This window comes from Haemorhous mexicanus, chromosome 8 (assembly GCF_027477595.1).
Source record: "Haemorhous mexicanus isolate bHaeMex1 chromosome 8, bHaeMex1.pri, whole genome shotgun sequence".
NCBI classification, from domain to species: Eukaryota; Metazoa; Chordata; class Aves; order Passeriformes; family Fringillidae; genus Haemorhous; species Haemorhous mexicanus.
This window is the reverse complement of record NC_082348.1, coordinates 27041499-27059680: the sequence shown is the minus strand read 5'-3', so window position 1 is coordinate 27059680 and position 18182 is coordinate 27041499. Positions and strand designations below refer to the sequence as shown.

Sequence of the window (18182 nt, the reverse complement as noted above, 5' to 3'; positions counted from 1 at the left end):
ATATGTGCAGTTACTTCTAAGCATACATGCTGTCAGCCCACACACCAAAACTTTTGTTCAGAAAAATTTAAGTAGAACACTCCAAAAAAGTACAGTTATAAGTGGAGGCACTGCAAATGTCTGTCTCACTGTAGAAGAGAGATCACCTCCAAATCAAGCAGTCTGTGACCTCAATGCACATGAAAAACTAGGAAGAAAATCTACAAGAGGAATTTTGTTAGAGATGAATGTTTATTGACAGTTTTTATTGGTCTCACAGAAAGTGTATGTAAGTACAGATGGACAGTTTCCATACTAACTTACAATTTTCTACTTGCAAGGGACCTTGCTGAACTGCAGGGTGTTACTTTATCCATAATCATTCCTGTAGGCCTTTTCTTGGATACGTAACACCATTCTCCGGGCATAAAAGTCCCTATATTCCTCAGGTAGCTCTTCAAGTGTTTTCAAGGCTCTGTCCAAGATCTGTATAGCTCTAGAGGCTGCCATGGGATCTTTATTTCCATAAGTGTCAGTCTTATCATAGGACTCAGCAGGAAGGTGCTTCCAAAAGACGTTCAGTGCCACTCCAAATTCCTCAGAAATTACATTATGGAACCACAAAGCTGTAGAAAGAGCAGTGTCTAAAATAAAAATTACTGACTCCAAGCAGGTGTCAGAATTGCCCAAACTAAATCTAGTTGAGGAAAAGCCTCAACTACTGTATTTTTGTTTATTTATAAATATCCATGTGAATGTATGCATTGTACCAAATTTAAGAAGTTTCTTAAGACATTTATGCTGATCCATAACTTCTCATAAAAGTGACAATTGCTGAAGCATAGAGGTACTCAAATGTAAGCATAAGCATGTGAAGGGTGAAAGAAAGACACCTTCCCTTGCTCTCCTCCACTCTAAATGCAGATATCTATTTTCACTTAGTCCCTAACCTTGCACATACTGTCCAGGCTTTAATGGAAACCACCAGCATCAGCCAGGTCACTCAGGCAAAGTTGCTAATCTTCTCATAATGATGGCATGAGGTTTTTCAGCTGAATCATCATGACGGTGGTAAGGAACACAAGGCATCTTTGTTTCATTGAGTACATTTTAAGAATCAGTTTAATATGGTAGATTTAGGATATTTGAATTTTAAGCTAAAAGTCTGAATGTTGTGTTTATTACATCTTATTTGCCTGCAGGTGCTGAAGACATAGAAAAGTTTATTCTGAGAAATCAACATGAAGTTTCTTCCAGGTTAGGAAGAGGGGCTGCTTCTACCTTCTTCATAATAACCATACACATTCCTCAGAAAACATCTTTTTTTTTTTTTTTCCAGTGATATGCACTTCAGGATGCTGACAAAGCACCATTCTCTGGACTCAAAAATCCCTATACTCCCCAGTCAGTCTTAAGAGAGATGAATGTGTCTGGAGTTTAACTCTGCCCACCCACTGGCAAAGACAAATGAGTATCTGGACTTCATAACCAGAAAACTGGGGTGCTGACATCAGCAGCAGTGTGACATATAACTATCTAACTGTAACCAAAAGTTTATTTAGGAAGAAACATAAAGGCAAGTTCAAAATTAAGGAACAAGTCAAAGGCTAAGAAACTATTATAAAGTGATTCCTAAAAACCTGTTACCTTCTTGTTTACTGACCTGTTTCTATTGCCCAGATAATGTAAAAGTGACAGGATAAATCATATCTGCTGCAAGCTCACGATGAGTTAAAATAAAATCAGTAACAAGGAGGAGTAGCTCAATAGAAGTAATTCAAATGCCTTTCCCTGACTACCAGAATTTGTCATGTCAACCCAGGAAGCAGCTTTCTGCTTGTGCAGAAAAATGATTAGGACTTGTGTTTCCACTCCCCAAAGATGATTAATAATCTTTACAAGGTCCAATAACTCTACCATCCATAATTCTCATCAGACCTCACAGTGCTTAAGTGCCAGAGCTACAGAAGAACAGAAGTAGTATTTCACTCAAATTCTGTCACTAAAAAACTCAGGTCATTGAAGTAATTTCAAATTTCAGAAGGTAAGTTTATAGTATTAATCTATTAAGACACAAATTCAGGAGCACAGAGCGTACAGTTGAGGGAAAGCAAGATTTATGAATAGAGATAATAATACTTTCTCAGGTTAACTGCACAGTTGGAAGAAGTAAATTAGTTTTGCCAACACTGGTTTTCAATGCTCCTGCTTATAACAGAGAAATGCTTTAGTCATCTCTTACCATCTTCAGAAAACATAAATTAGAAGCAAGACTTTTTAATACCATGCCATGGTCAGGAACTATTTACTACTTACCTGGAATAAATAACACATCTCCTGCTTCCAAAACACATTGATAGCGCTTGGCTTTCCCAAAAAGGGGATATTTGTCCATGTCTGGGTTATCCACATCCAGCACCTCCGATTTAGTACCTAGGAAAATTTCACTGAATAAATATTCCCTATGTTCCAATAGTAACAAAGCATTATCATATTGCTGGAGATGGCAGCTCTTGAATTAAATTTAGTACTGTTTTATTTCTCAAAACCAGGAAAACCTGATGGCACCCCTCATTTACTGAAGAGATGTTCTCCTGTTGTCCCTATTTGTTCTGTAACTGCAACCTTATTAACACTAAAAACCACTTTTCCTGACATCTAAAAAACCATTTTGAACCCAGACAGAACATTTTACTCCTTCAGTTAGGTGTTGAAAATAATCAGGCAAAGCTGCTGTTTTCCTTAGCTTTGACTAAAGCACACAGAATCAGAGTTTAAGGAACAAATTACTTCTTTTATAGCAAGTCATCTGTTGGTGATTATTTTCTACAGTGCAACACTTGTGAGCTGAAAAGCTAAGATCAGCAAACTCCAACCTAGATACCTGTGACATGCATACCTGATAAATATAAATATGGTGCATCTCGAGGACTGTACAAAACAACTCTTTTTCTCCCTGTGACTTGGATTAAGAAGTTGTCCATTACCTGGGATGAGAGTAATAATAGAGATGTCAGCCAAAGGTTGATTGAATAAATATATAGACTTCAACTGATCTAATTATTAGCTTAAAAAATGTATTAATAAAACCTTCACATGTTAAGAATTATCTTGTAAATAAATTTATTCAGAACTCACTGCACAGTGTTAGAAGACAACCTTATTTGGAATCTATTGCACTGCAGCCAGAAACCACTACAATCATTGCACAGTTGACAGTGTATTGTACAACTAGAATTTATCCTAATCTGGTCATTAGAGTGAAAAAAAAAAAAAAATAAAAAAGAAAGCAATGTTGAAGACAAAAACGTTTAAAGTTACTGTGTTTCAGATTTTCAACTGAAACTCAAAACAGTTTAAAAAACGGAAACAAAATAAAACATCCTTTAATCTTACAAATCTGGAATTGGACATAAACCCAGTTAAGACATTATGCCTAAACAATGCAACATTTAAAACTCACCATACCACTGAATGTGGTTCATTTTCCTATTTCAAAATATGTGAAGTTTACTATTATTCTCTAATCTTTGTCAGAGATTTTCACCTTACTCTCACAACTCTGTAATGCCATCTGCAATATTTTATGCCAAACCCATGTATTACCTACATCATAATGTGTCCATAACTGTAATCCAGCTGAGCTGATGCGGAAGACACTAGAGAAAAACTGTTCCTTCTCAAAATACTCTGGAATATGAACATCTTCTGCTAAAATAGGAAACTGCTTCCTGATATCTGCAATATCCTGAAACAGAAAGGGCATAACTCTTAGAGAACCATCTATGGTGAGGGAGCACTTCACAATCATTTCCAATCATATGAAACGGGGTAAGAACTTCAGCCTTGGCAACACCTGAAATCAGCAATTCTTTTCAGCACTGACTTGCCAAATGCCATTTATAAGAAGAGCCAGAAAGCTGCTCTTAACCATGGCTGCTCAGAATCACACTGCAGGAGAAAGAGATCAGCATATTAGTTTACAACAAAAGCTAAAGAAAGGCAGTTTAGCAATGCACTCTTCAGTGACCAGCTCAGCTCCCATGCAGCAGCAACTATTTCAGACACATTGAAGTACTCTGACCTAAATCCAGTCAGATTCACAAACCATGTGACCCTAAGTAAGTTGTATGACAACAGACTTTAAAAAATAGTTCTAAACTGCAACCTCACTATATTAGAACTGTAATCCCCAGTAACTTACCTTCCTAACATCTTCACCCACTGAACGCAAATAGTACTTTTCATCCTGAAGAGAACACAAAAGAGAATTGTTTGGGTTTTTTTTTTTAATAAGAATTACCAAAACACTTAAACAGAGAGCTTGTATTTTCTCTTTTATCTAATGCAGAATTTCCTTAAAATATGGTACAAATAAAGGGCACCTACAAATTCAGCTCCTTTGTTATACTGCCATTTACTAATCCCTGCAGCTCATCTTGGCAAAAGGGAAAAATAAATTAACTGAAAGGAAAAGAGTAAGGTGTGGGGAGACTGGTCAACTGCTTCAGCATTGCTGTTACTGAACAGACTCAAAGCAAATGCAGATTATAATTTAAGTTCTTCAGTATACTGACGCAGAAAACTATTTTTATTGCCTTCAAAACTTACAGCATTCTATGCAGCATAAAAGGTAAAAAGCATGTCTACTTTCAAAACTATTTGCTTCCTAATCACAGTTATCTGAAAAATCCCTAGCCTGAACACTGATATGTAGAGATAACCACACATCTGCTACTCACAAATTATGCTACAAAACATCTGGACTTGTACTTTGACAGTCATCCAATTCTAAAATATCTTCATGACATTTTCTTGCAAACCACACAAATGATATGGTTGTTATTCTAAAGCAAGGTTTGGTTTCTAAATTTCATACTGGAATTTCTGCTCATGTAAGCAGTTTTTGTTAAGAGAAACAGGATGACAGAAGTTAACCACACTGTACACATACAAAAAAACTTCTGAGAAGAATTACTTCTCACATTTTTTCCTTTGGAATCAACCCACAAGAAAGTTAAATTAAAGATCAAGTTTTTTACTGAAGTAAGACTCTAAATTACAATTCATCACTTTTCTCTCCATATACCACCAAAATAACCAACAGAAGAGACTGTGACACTAAGGAAATTACCTCAGTCAGAAAGTACTCTTTGTGCTTGACTTCAGCTGCTCTCCGTACAAATGCATCAAAAGGCAGAGTTCTGAAACAGAAATATTTCAATTTATACCATGAATCAGTGTAACAACACATGGTCTAAACTCCAGATTTATAATAAGCTCCCTTACCATATCAAGTGCAATGGAAGATGCAACAGGCTGCTCTCTTGTTGTTTTTTTTAGTTAACATCATGACTTAATCAGTGTTTGCAGCAGATGTTTGAAGAGTTCTCCCAAGACAGAAATCCTACACTTAGAAACTTCTCTGTTTTAACGAATTGTTCCAGTATATATCCAAACAATCCTGCAGTAGCTGAGGCTGGAAGCACCTCTGGAGCTCCTCCAGTCCAAGCCCCTTGCCAAGAGTGGGGCTCACTACAGCAGCTTGCAGAGGACAGCATCCCGTTTGGTTTCATGGATCTCCAAGGATGGAGACTCCAAAATCTCTCTAGGCAACCTGTTGCATTTTTTCCATGGTTTGACTAACCTCACTGTAAAACAGTGTGTGTCTGTGTGTTAAAGGGGTTAACAGAATTTCCTGTATTTCAGCTTGTGCCCATTGCCTCTTGTCCTGTCCTCATGGACCACAAAAGAACCCAGCTCCACCGACTGTTCATACACTTTGTTAAGATCCCCTCTTGAGCTTAGGAGTTCTGAATGGCCTGAGTCTCAGAACAAAACATTTTTCACAGTCAAATTAAGACTCAAACTGTGGCAATACTTGCTTAACTGTTTAAGTGTGTCATTTTTAGGCTTGTTTACTGTACCTTTTTATAAATTTGCAGAAAAGCTCAGCATCAAGCAAACTCCAACAGGGAAGATGCACGTTTGTATCTATGCATTTTCTGCTATGAATTTGTGCAGGAATACAGGTAATTACCTTCATTTGTACATCTATAACATTTCTTTCAGTTATATGGATTTTTTAAAAAAATATATGCTTTTTCAGCTCCTCAAAACACAGGCATCTCAATATTTCAAATGTTTCTTTGCAGTTTTTTCTTAATTTTACTGAACACAACTTCAGAAGATTCAAGAAGAGTCACTGGGCATTACAGCTGGTCCCTCTGAAGTCAGTAAGAGTGTTACATTTCTATCTCCATAATGGGAGCTTTTCATGCAGATTACAGATTTTTGTATCAGTTGATAGCTGAATGGCAAACCAAGCACAATCAGCAACAGGACATGTATTCATTATTATGAATTCAGTGTTACATTCATGCAGCTCATCATCTCACACTAAGTGTCACTGCGTGATGAACTGTTGCATGTAAACATCACATTTCAGAGCAACCACTAAGTACCCAGGGTTAAGAAGAAACCATTCTCAAGCAAAATTTTTCTTGATCCTATTATCTTTTTTACTTGAATGTGAACTTGCATCTGACAGTACTTAAACCAATTCTCTAAATATTTTAGGCTTGTTTGGAATAGGCAAATACAAAACCCACTGAAGTCAATGGAAAACCAAACAAAACCCAATGCTCTGACTTCAGCCAAACTGTTCTACCATGTCCACTTACGTTTGCTGCTGAAGAAAGTGAGAGCACAGCTCTCCTACAGCTTAAACTGATGCACTCTGGTGCTACCACAGCTCTGCCCTTGCTATCTGCCCTAATCACCCCATCTCCCCCCTTACAGTAGCACTGGCACTCATCTGACCCCCCCGTGAACCTGCTTACAAAGCTAAAACAGCAGAAAACCATTCAGATTTCTGCAGCACGTCACAACCTGGCTGGATGAGTTCCAGAACCAACACAAAAACAGGGGTAGGAGCATGCAACTCACAACAGAACTGCACTACTACTAATGTTCATCAGTTTAAACTAGTGGAACTGTATGTTAAGTCCTCAGAGTTTCTATTCTTTTGTTTCTAGTTATTGTCCCTTCAGATGAGAATGAGGGGCTTGCTGTGGAAAAGGTCACAGCTTCCTGAATTTCAAGTGAAGTATGTCAAAGTCCTGACACCTCCTATAATGAAACACCATCAGAGCATCAGAGTCCATTTGGCTGTCTACAAACCTGCTAAAACTAAGACTCCAGAACAACTGCATGTGAACTCACAGCAAGAGATACTAAAAAAAACCCCAAAACAGAGCGGGGAAAATGAAGCATGGAGATAAGGCAAAGTCAGTCAAGTACAGCCTCATTTCAGAGATTCAGTAGTTCATTATGCAGTGAGCAGAATGCACCATGATTGCAATTTGTGTTTATCCCCTGAACAACAGGCTCCACTCAGAGACTTGTGGCTTGTTTACAGCATATGCTCCCACCTGCTTAGAAGTGTAACACACTGAGCACATCCTGTTCCCACCTGGGGAAAACAAAGCACTGCTAAAATAAAGGCATTTACCCCTGAAGGACAACACAATGACCGAGATTAGATGAACTCTGAAGAAATGTTCTGGCAGTTACATAAGAGAAGCTCCAGAGGAGATCAAGGTTTTTTGTGGCCCACATGAAGATTAAAGAGCTGGTGAAATGTGTGGTATCCAATGGTTTGAATATTCTGAAAGCTACACATGCTAACTTTGAAAGGAGCTTGGATTTAACTAGATACACCCTTTCTGGAGTGGAATACCATGGCTGGCACACACACACCAGCATTCAACGGGGGTCAGACACACAGTGAGTCAGAAACTGTCACTATTCAGTAACACTCAGAATGCACCACATAACTACAATAAATATCAGGTCATCAGCTGTAGATATCAAGGGTGTTTTGGTTTGTTTTTAATTAACATCTGCAAATGCCAGGCTGAAATTTCCTAAAACAGTGCTCTGACAAAATACCTTTACAACACTTCATGACATCATTTTTAAGGTGCTGTTTGGCCCCTCATTTCACCCTTATTGCATTTATTCTGGGTGTAGAATTAATAGAAGAGGGAGAAATCCAGGACAACCTTTTGATACATAAGGTAATGTTTTCACAAACTATCTTCCTATTCCCACCCTCAGCTTCAAACAGATGCACTGTATGTCTGTAAGTTACAAGCACATGCCTTTAAATTGCAAGAGGCTTTGGAGTGAAGTACCTATACACAAAGTTCTTACTGAGGAAATCCATCTGTGGCACTGCAGAAACATGAATCTTTACTTCTTTAGATCCTTCAGCTTGGCTCAAGTAATCTATTGTCCATTTGGTGGTGCAAGGGCCCAGTTCCAGTCCTGTCAGCACTACTGGCTTTCTCTAAGGAACAACAACAACAACAAAATTCAGTGGTGAATTATCACAGCATCTAACAGAAAAACAAACAAACAACAAAAAAAAAAAAAAAAAAAAAAAAACCCCCCAGAATGAATTCTTCAAATTACATCCAAGCAAACAAGTCAGTTGGATGCCTGGACCCACTAGACAAGCTTACAACTAATCTGTTCACCAGCAATGTCAATCAAATGCTGAATGTTGAAACAAAATGCAGCAAATTATGGAAGTGTTTCTTTACTAACTACGTGTTCGTTCCTAGCTAGGTAAGGAAGGATATGGAGAAGCAAAGAAAACCATAGCCCACACTTTGTGCTGGGGCCATTTAGGAATCCATCCAGATGAACGAACAGATTTAACCCTTCTAGCCAAGGCTTAGCACAATACATGTAAAAGCCCACACAGTTAAGGTGAGCTGTTAAGTAAGACTGTGAGCTGTGGTGATGCTGTTATGTTCTCCTGAGAGAAGCTCTTTCCACCAATACCAGGTTCCTTGCTGCTCACAACCACGATTGGGTTTGATCGAGCCTGCACACAAAAAGTAGAAAGACACTTTTGCTTTTAATTGGGACCTCAGAGGGTGGGGGGGTAAGGGGCGGGGAGGTGGGAATAAAACAAGACATGACCAAGCAACAAAACTAACTTTTTAACCACTGCCAAATGAAATGGACTCTTACAGAGATCACCTGTCAGAAATTGCCAGCAGCTCAGACAGGACCTGCCTATAGAAGCTCCTTGCTCCTAAACTCCCATTTCCCTCAATGGATCAGGACACCTTTCCAGGAACACACAAACCCAAACCCTGGGGTTGGCCTGCCCCAGCTGTGTCCGCTGAGGAGGGGCCCCGGACACCTCCTGCCTTGCCCTGTGTCGCCGTGGAGCCCCAGCCGCTGCGGCGGGTGCCGCTCGGAGCGCCCCGTACCCGCGGGTAGATGTCCCGCAGGAAGCGCTCCCGCGTCACCCCCTCCAGCCGCTCCAGGGCCACCGCCCGCTGCTCCCGCTGCTGCCGCCGCTCCATGGCCGCGGGCACCGCGTCCGCCCCGCCGCTTCCCCCGGAAAGAAGAACCCGCGCAGAAGCGTTCCTGCCTCGCCCCCTGGGCAAGGGCCGGGAGCCCGCGGGTCACGGAATTGTCAGGGTTGGAAGGGATCTCTGGAGAGCACCGAGTCCAGCCCCTGGCACGGCAGGGTCACCTGCAGCAGGTGGCGTTTGAATGTCTCCAGAGAGAGAGACTCCATGACTTCCCTGGGCAGCCTGTTCCAGTGCTCTGCCACCCTCAATGTAAGTTCTTTCTCAAGCTGAGGTGGAGCTTATTATGTTTTAGTTTATGGCCATTACTCTTGGTTCTGTCACTGAGCACCACTGAGAAGTGCCTGGCACCATCCTCCTGGCACCTGCCTTTGAGGTATTTCTGTGCATTCATGAGATCCCCTCACAATCTCCTCAGACCGAACAGGCCCAGCTCCCGCAATCTCTCCTCAGGAACAGCGATGCTCCAGCCCCTTCATCATCGCTGGGGCATCCGCTGGACTCTCCCCAGTAGCTCCTTGTCTCTCTTGGACTGGGAAGCCCAGAACTGCACACCGTACCCAGACGCGGCCCCATCAGGGCCAGCAGAGAGGACGCCGCCCCTCTGCGGCGGTGACCGACGTTCGGGTCCCCTGACCCGGCGCGGCCGCAGCCGCCGGCAGCCCGGACCGCTCCGCCTGCGCCGGAACCAGCGGTGGCCGCAGCCGTGTTTCCGGGGAGCGGGAGTTGCAGGCGGACAGGGCGGGGCCGGGCCGGGCCGTCATGGCGCTGCGCTGCGCGGCTCCGGGCCGTGTCCGCTGGCTGGCGCGGGCGCTGGCGGGCTCTGCCCGGCTCCTGCCGCCGGCTGCAGTCGCACCGGGCCCGCCGGGCCCCGCCCGAACCCGTCCGCTCCAGCTCAGCTCTCGGTTCGCTAGCAGCGCCGGATCTGGGACCGAGGGCCCTCAGCGGCGTGTTGTGGTAGTGAGGATCACCAGCCCCATCGCCTGGCTCCGCACCCGCTTCTACTACCTGCTCATCCGCCTCTACTTCGACCACGAATTTAGCATCGAGGAGTTCACGCGGGGAGCCAAGCAGGTCAGCGGGCTTGGGGCCTCGGGGCGAGGAGCGCGGCTGGCCTGAGGGGAAAGGTCCTGCTAACCCTCCCCAGGGGCTGCCGCTGCACGCGGTTATTTTCGTGGAATTATAGAAACAGCTAGGCTGGAAACGATTTCGGAGATAGTCACAGATTCACAGAACAGGTGAGGTAGGAATGGGCCACAGTGGGTCATCTGCTCCATCCTCTCTGCTCCAGCAAGGTCGTCCTAGAGTACATGGCGCTGGATTGTGTCCAGACAGGTCTAGAATGTCTGCAGTGAGGGACACTCCACTACCTCTGGGCAATCTGTTCCAGTGCTTGGTCACACTCACAGTAAAGAAGTCCTTCCTTGTGTTGGGTGGAACTTCCTGTGCATCAGTTTCTGCCCGTTGCCTCCTGTCCTGTTGCTTGGCACCACCGAGCAGACCCTGATCCATACTTGTGGCACTCCCCCCCCTTTAAAGATTTATATTTACACACATTGATGTCCCTCTCAGCCATCTCTTCTTGAGGCTGAACAAGTCCCATAAGCTTTTCCTGTAGGAGAGATGCTCCAGTCCCCAGTCCTTGCTGCTGGACCACTCCAGGAGCTGTGTTGTACATTGAGTCCAACATGTCACCAAACACCACTTTGTCAAACAGTTTCTGGCATCAATGCCGTGTCCAGTCTTTCCTTAAAGACTTCCAGAGATGACAACTCCACCACCTCCCTGGGCAGCTCATTTCAATGTTTGACAACCCCTTCCATGAAGAAATTCCTCCTGATGTTATTATATGTGGACTTCATAGCACCAATGTGCTCCTGTGTGTAAAATACATGGAGCTCCCCCCTGCTGGCTCCAAGCACCACACTTCAAGGCAAATGATATAAGCAGAGCTGTACTTTCCTTCAGGAATTTCTTGTTTTCCCAGATTGCACAGTTAAAATGAACTGGTTAAGCCATCCCCAAAGCAGCGTGAAGGAAGGTGCTGCCAAGTGTTGGAGAGATTTTAAGGAGAAGTGTGTCTCCTCCTAGCAGGTTTTCCTGAAATGATCATGCTTGCCCAGTAAGCCTTGTCAACAGAATGTGTCAGAGAGGTATCTCAGAGCTGGTCAGATGAAAATTACAGAGTTATCTGTTGGGAAACTTTTTTTATTATGTTTACTTTAAAAAAAAAAAAAAACTGGCTCAAAACAACACATCAGGGGACAGAATGTTAAAATGATTAGAATCAATTCAAGAGAGGGAAAAACCCACAACAAATAATTTGGCACGTGTGGAACCACCTGTTTTACCTTGGCCTGGTTTTTTGAGGTTTTGTTTTGGTGTTATTTGTTTTTACTTGGTGTAGAGTTGTAAATGCACTGTCCTTCACAAGTACACTACTTGAATATGTAGAGGCATAATTGTATGTAAATATGCCTGCAAAATTGAGGGGAGAAGAGAGAGTTGAGCTTCCTGAAGTCTAAAGACTAAACCAGATTTCTAAAGAAAATTTGTAAATTGCAGCATCAGTTTCAACTGAAACGAGAAGATGAGTTGGAAAAGAGGGCAAGGGAACAAAATATCTACAGGGAAAGACATAGACTTTGAATTATCAAAATGAGTAAAAGCAACATGCAAACTGCAAAGCTTTTTTTTTTCTTTTGTAAACTATGAATTCACCTGTTGGAAGCTTTGATGTTTTAAAAAAGAAATGGAAAAGAACTTGTATGTTTTTGTCAATTCATGAAATCACTCTTTTAATGCTGGAGGGATTGCATTTCAATGGTGATACCCTCTGCAAACATTGAAATCTTAAATTGTGGAGTATTTGGATAGCTTGTCATATACTTATGGTTTTGTCTGAAAAATAAGCCAACCTAGAGTTACTTGTTCATGTTTGGTTTCTGTTTCTGTTTTTTTTGGTAGGCCTTTTCTGTTGTTTCAAAGCTGCTGTCTCAGCGTAAACTTGACCTGCTGGAAGAACTTGTATCAGCAGAGGTAAATGCTCTCCATCTCCTATTCTAGCCCTCGATTGTCTGGTACAAAGGAGCATGGATGCATTCAGCCTGTCATTACCTACAAGTTTCCAGTTTGGTTTAATTTGGGAAAAACAGTGTAATGCAACATAGGGTGGGCAATTTTTGTCCTACAGCTTTTTTTTTTATGTTTAATTTCAAGGCGTAAAACTTAATTTGAAGTTATTGTACTTAAAACAAAGTAAAAGATGTTTTAGCTGTTGGCCATAAGGACCCAATGCCAGAAGGATTGCTGGTGTACCAGGAAGGATGGAAAGGCAGTGGGCTCTGGATGGCAGGTGGAATTGTGTGTCTCTAGGTGTAGGCAGGTGGCTGAAGCTGACTCAGTCTGTGCACCAGAATTCATGTGAAGAAGGAAACTGGTTTGTGCTCATCCCTGCTGTGCTGATACATTTCCACTCCCATCAGATCATAGAGCTGATTACTGGTTTTGGCTGGAAGGCCTCAGTCTTGTGCCATGGTCTCAGGGATGTGACTGACCTGGTTGAACATCAGTGCTGTGTTTTCTGTGTTTTTATGAATTTTTAATTGCTGAAGTTGTCTTGGCCTTCCCAGGGCATGGAGGTAACAGATGGATCAGAGTCAAGTGGAGGAGACACTCCAGGTCTCTGTCTGCCTTGTTACAGGATGTCAGCGTGGCCTGTCCTATTGCCACCCCACCCATGCCTTTGCAGCAAAAACTCTGATGCTGTTCTAGTGCATCCCCTCTGAACAGTCTTGCCTCCTCTCTCTGAACAGAGATAGCAATAAAACGTGAGTTTGTTTCTTGCAGTTGTTCTGAAAGGGCATCTCCTCTGCTTCCCCTTGAAAGAACTTGCTCTGTTCACTGCAAATTTCAAGGTTTACATTGATGCAGAGATTTCCTGTGAGCCAAAGATGTAGTAGAAGAGGCTGTGATCCCAGGCTACTTTGTCACCTCTTTGGCCAGTGAATTTTGTACCTGCAAAATGTACTAGAAACCAATGTCTCCTTGTGAAGATTGCCTCTTGCTTCCATGTAACCTCTGCATTTGTTTGTTATTCAAAAATGGTAGATCAAGTTAGGGTAAAAAATGAGTATTAGTTGAAAATAAGTTCTGCAGTTTCATCCTTTCTTGTGACTTGACTTTCTCCTGTGGTGTTTGGGGTGCTACTTCTGTGGAGTTTTTGCACCCCACCATTTTCTACTTTCACAGCTGTGTGGATCATAGGACACTTAGATAATACAGATGTGAGTGTCATAAGGACATTAATTACCAGGGGAACAATTTTCAGTCAGTTCTGATTTGCAAGTGTTTAAACTTTTTCTAAATGGAGTGTGGATCACAAAATGGCAAAGATAGATTCATTGGTAATGAAACTGATTTCCAAAGAAATTTGTGAGAGAGAGTTGAAAGATGGTGAATCAAAAGTTTAGGAACCTGTACACAGGGAGAATTCAGCTGTGAGCAGGCTTCACTGGGCTGTTCTGGGCTCACATGGCTTGTGTTGCTGCTGCTGTTTTGACAGTACCTTTTCTAAACATTTTTTAAGATGCTTGGTTTGCATTTGTTTTGAGCAGTAAGTGGAGCTTTTTCAGTGTTGCTGAATTAGGGTTTAGGAATGCCCAAGCTTCCCAGTGCTTTTTCACTTTAGCTGTTAGATGTGTTCGACAAATGTTTTAGCAGTACAGCTCATTTTATTAACTGCAGTAGAAATAGATTGTTACTTAAATTTCCTAATGAAAAACTAAGTGACAGTTTTTCTGAATTTAGGTACTTCAGGTGCTGAAGGAAAAGATTTCTTTGCTCCCTGACAGCCACAGGGATGCTTTAGCAGCTGACATTGATGCAATCATGTACACAACAGAAGGAGATGTTCGCATTTACTATGATGATGATGGTATGTTTAGAATCCTAAAACATTTCAGCAGTGAGCAGTCTTATTTCCTGGTTTTGCTACTAAACAGACATTTTCCATGCAGATGTGATTTTTGAGTACTGTTTCTCATCCCTTGTTTCTCACTTTGTAATTCATCCATATAAAATTTCTTGATTTCCATTTTAATCAAAGACAGAGATTTTTGTTAATATATCATGGTACTCTTTTGACTTCTGTTTGGGTTTTCCTTATTCCCCCTCTTTTGAATAGAATTTTATATTATTAGTCCTCAGTCATGGGAAACAATTATTCAAAAACAATTATTCTAATGTATGCCAAAAGCTGTTTGCTTCAACAATGAAAATGCATCTTGCATTGCCTCCTGCAAGAAGAATAGTGAAGGCTGGATAATGAAGTAAATTTTGCTGGCTTAGTCTTTCTGTCATGAAATACACTTTGTTCTAGGACTCCTTGATTGGTTTGGGTTTGTTTAAGCTAGTGCTGAGCTCAGACAAGTTTTTCTTTTGGTTGGATACCAGCATTGTGTGCTCTGTTCACAATCAGACACGGTGGAGATCATATGTGGATCTAACCCTGGGTCTTCACTTGAGCACTTCAAGTTGTCAGACCCAGTAAGCATTTTTCCTGGTTTGGGAAATAGGAATTTCTTTTTCCCCTCTTAGATTGCTCCCATGTTTGAACTACTCTGCATACATTTGTCGTATCAGTAGTTAGCTTTGGAATTTGTGGGAACCAACTTTTTTATTACAGTTTCATAATATACACTGTCACACCACACTCATGATAAAATACGTGGTTTTTTTACAGAGTGTGTTTTTATTACTGCTGAACAGCATGAGTATGGCATAAAATAGCTTTATCACTCATTATTCTATCCTGTGTTCTTTATGGCTGAAGTCAGCTGTCCTTCCAGGGTCTCACTAGAATATATGCTAGGTAGCAAATAGGAGCATTTGACTGGTGAGAAACATGAGAGCTAACTTAAGTTATGATTTATTTCCAACAGGAAGAAAGTTTGTTAGCATCCTGATGTGCTTCTGGTATCTGAATGGTGCTAATCTACCTGATGAAGTACCAGGTGAAGCCAAAGTCTTCCAGATTGTGTTTGGAGATGAAAACACAAAAGAAAAGAAACATCTTTTAACAGCTAACTATGAGTAAGCTTGCTTGTCTCTTTCTTTTCTCGTGTCCATGAGGTACCTGTGGGCTAGGCAGTTCTGCAAGCACTCCCACTGTGCCACTGCAGAACCCAGTGGGTTTAATTTACTTTGATTCTAATCTAAGTTAATCCTCATCCAGCTTTTCAGTTTTGGTTGTAAGGCCAATTTTTTTTTAATACCCCTGACGTCATTATGTTTTTTCCTTGCTTCTGGGTTGGTATTAGTGAGAACTCTTCCTCTCTAAGGAAGAGCAGTATTTGGAGCACTGAATGAGGTTTCTGATCCTCAAAGCACACCTTAGGAAGATGAATTTTCATAGGAATGCTTATAAATAATGTCTGTGTTGGTGTACTGATGTCAGAGCAGTGCAGAAAATATCTACACAGTTGGCAAAATGTATTGAAAACAAGATTCTCAGAAGCTGGGAGAAGTGAGGATTTTTGTGTGACAAATGTGGTATGATCAAGGATTTCTACGCCCACATTTGAAATTGAAAATATGGGGTCTAGGTGATGAGGAGCTCTGGAACAAAGGTAACACTCATGAGGAGACCAGTGCTTTTTGCCTGGATAGATTGTTGTGGATCCATCCCTTAGCTGAATTCAGGATCTTCCTCAGAGCTGGAGGTTTCTGAGGTTCCATTAACCTCGAGAGCCTTCCCTTTAAGCCTAAATATCTTCCCAGTCCCACTTGGCAGGAGTGGATTTGCACAGGATTGCAAAGCAGTGATATTATACTGCTCTTGTCCATGACATGCAGATCATTTGAGAACATGAGAATTCAGGTTGAAGCTCAGACCTGTCCTTAGATAGGGGAGACTCAGTGCTGCTGTTAACTCAATCTTTGATGTAGTTCTGAAAATATATTACCTTTTAAACTACACTTGAGGAAAGAGGAAAAATTTCAAGTTAAATATGGAGCACATGATTTCCCTTCACTTACCATCCCGTTAAATGAGACCCCTGATTTACAGATCAAGATCTTCTATAAAGGTTTATTCATATTCCTGCTGTGAAAGCTGAGTGTTTTCTTGGTATCAGGGTCTTTACAGTTGCTGCTTGATCCTGTCTGTGGGATCTGAACCAAAATGCTCTGAAAGTCAGTGAATTCTGTTTCTTACTATGGAAATAATTTTTATCTTCCATTTTGGGGCATAAGCATTAAAGTTTAGGTAGCTTTTACAGCAGTAAGTTTGAAGTAAAAATATTTCTTTGTGATTCCTTGTCATACTAGTGGCTCCTTAAGGTCAAGTAAATCTTAACAACTCTTCCCTTATTGCCTTTCCTTTTCAGGTTCCAAAGGGAGTTTACAGAAGGAGCAAAACCAGACTGGACTATTACACGGATTGAACATCCAAGGCTATTAGAATAAATGCCTTCTTACAGCCTTTTTATGTACCACTGTAATTGTTTTGATGTAACAAATACCAGGCTCTTTTTTGGGTCTTTTTTTCCCTTCCTGCCCTTTCCTCCAAAAGAGGGATGAATTTTCTATCTATGATTTCCAAAAACTCCTTCTGAAGCTTGCACTGTGCTGCAGTGTTACAGCAAAGCCTTTTCCCTGGAACAGGCTGGTAGAAATTTAGTTGGTTCCAGTGCTCATCCAAGGCATTTAAACACACAGTTTCATTCAGGTGTAATGGATATGTCAATTTCTTACATTCTGACAAGAAATGGTACTGTTTGAAAATAAACACTTAAATGACTGATGGCCTTTCTGAGTTACTTTCCTATGTTTCTTTTTTTTCCCTAGGGACTGTACAATATATAACTGAATAATATGCAAGATGAAATAGAGGTAGATGGACTTCTTAGCTTGTCTAGCCTCAGCAGTTCATTTTGAGGTAATCTTGCTTTTCAATATATTTGAGGTTAAGAAAGTTAGAGCTGCTATTAGTATTTGCTACAGGATTGGAGAAAGAAAAAGCTTTTAGCATTGCACTGGGAAAATGGATGAAAGAGATACATATGTTTTGGAAAATTAAAAAAAAAACATTCCTTTCAATTCAGTAATATATAGGCAATTCCCAGTTTAGAGAATTATGGAAGAAAAATCAGTTAAAAACATGAATTTAAAGGGGACCTGACAGTGAAGTTAAATTAAGTCCTCTGTTTGAAATGTGTGTTAAAGAAGTGACCACATCCTTACAATTAGATGTTGCAACTGAACAATTTCCTAGTTGTCACTTTATCTCTGGTTTCTGGAACATGAGAATCCTGGTGTAAGTAGCTGGAGGCTTTTCTATGCAGATCAACAGGAGATCATAACAGGTTTCTTCATCCCCTGTATCACTTAAAATATAAAGCTAACTTTCTACCAAGGCATGTTGTAGACATTAGTTCAGTGTTTTGAAAGTGTTAAGTGTAATTACTGAGATTCATAGTAATTGTAATTGAAGGTATAAATTAAATTTTCCATAGTTCTGCTCTTTTGATCCAATGACTTAATGAGAGGAACATCTAAAGCTTATCAACTAGTTGATAACACACTTTTGCTGCAAAAGATGTGATTGGAAATTTACATGCACTGTTTTATTCTTTTGAAGTTGTTTATGTCTTGTGGGTTGGAGCCAAAGGGGGCAGCAGTTTGAGGTTTGGGGTTTTTTCCCTGCTTCTGATCTTCACTTAAAAACTTATCCTGGAGACTGCAAATCTCCAACAGACACAGAACTACCCATGGATTTATTGCACCATAAATAATCAGAAAGGCATA

The 18182-nt window shown here is 41.1% G+C and overlaps 2 protein-coding genes across 2 annotated transcripts; one reads left to right on the top strand and one right to left on the bottom strand.

Annotated features, from left to right (window-relative positions):
- Positions 1 to 212: 212 nt before the first annotated feature.
- TYW5 (tRNA-yW synthesizing protein 5) lies at positions 213 to 9896 on the bottom strand. The gene is made up of 8 exons (XM_059853352.1): positions 9270 to 9896; positions 8178 to 8332; positions 5114 to 5183; positions 4184 to 4228; positions 3590 to 3727; positions 2879 to 2966; positions 2296 to 2412; positions 213 to 605 (listed from the first exon to the last, which is right to left on the bottom strand). The coding sequence occupies exons 1-8, from the start codon at positions 9363 to 9365 to the stop codon at positions 349 to 351; spliced, it is 966 nt and encodes a 321-aa protein (XP_059709335.1). The 5' UTR covers positions 9366 to 9896; the 3' UTR covers positions 213 to 348.
- Positions 9897 to 10121: 225 nt separating this feature from the next.
- MAIP1 (matrix AAA peptidase interacting protein 1) lies at positions 10122 to 17175 on the top strand. The gene is made up of 5 exons (XM_059853353.1): positions 10122 to 10448; positions 12342 to 12413; positions 14184 to 14310; positions 15317 to 15467; positions 16763 to 17175. Exons 1-5 carry the CDS (start codon positions 10137 to 10139, stop codon positions 16839 to 16841), a joined length of 741 nt encoding a protein of 246 aa, XP_059709336.1. The 5' UTR covers positions 10122 to 10136; the 3' UTR covers positions 16842 to 17175.
- Positions 17176 to 18182: the final 1007 nt, after the last annotated feature.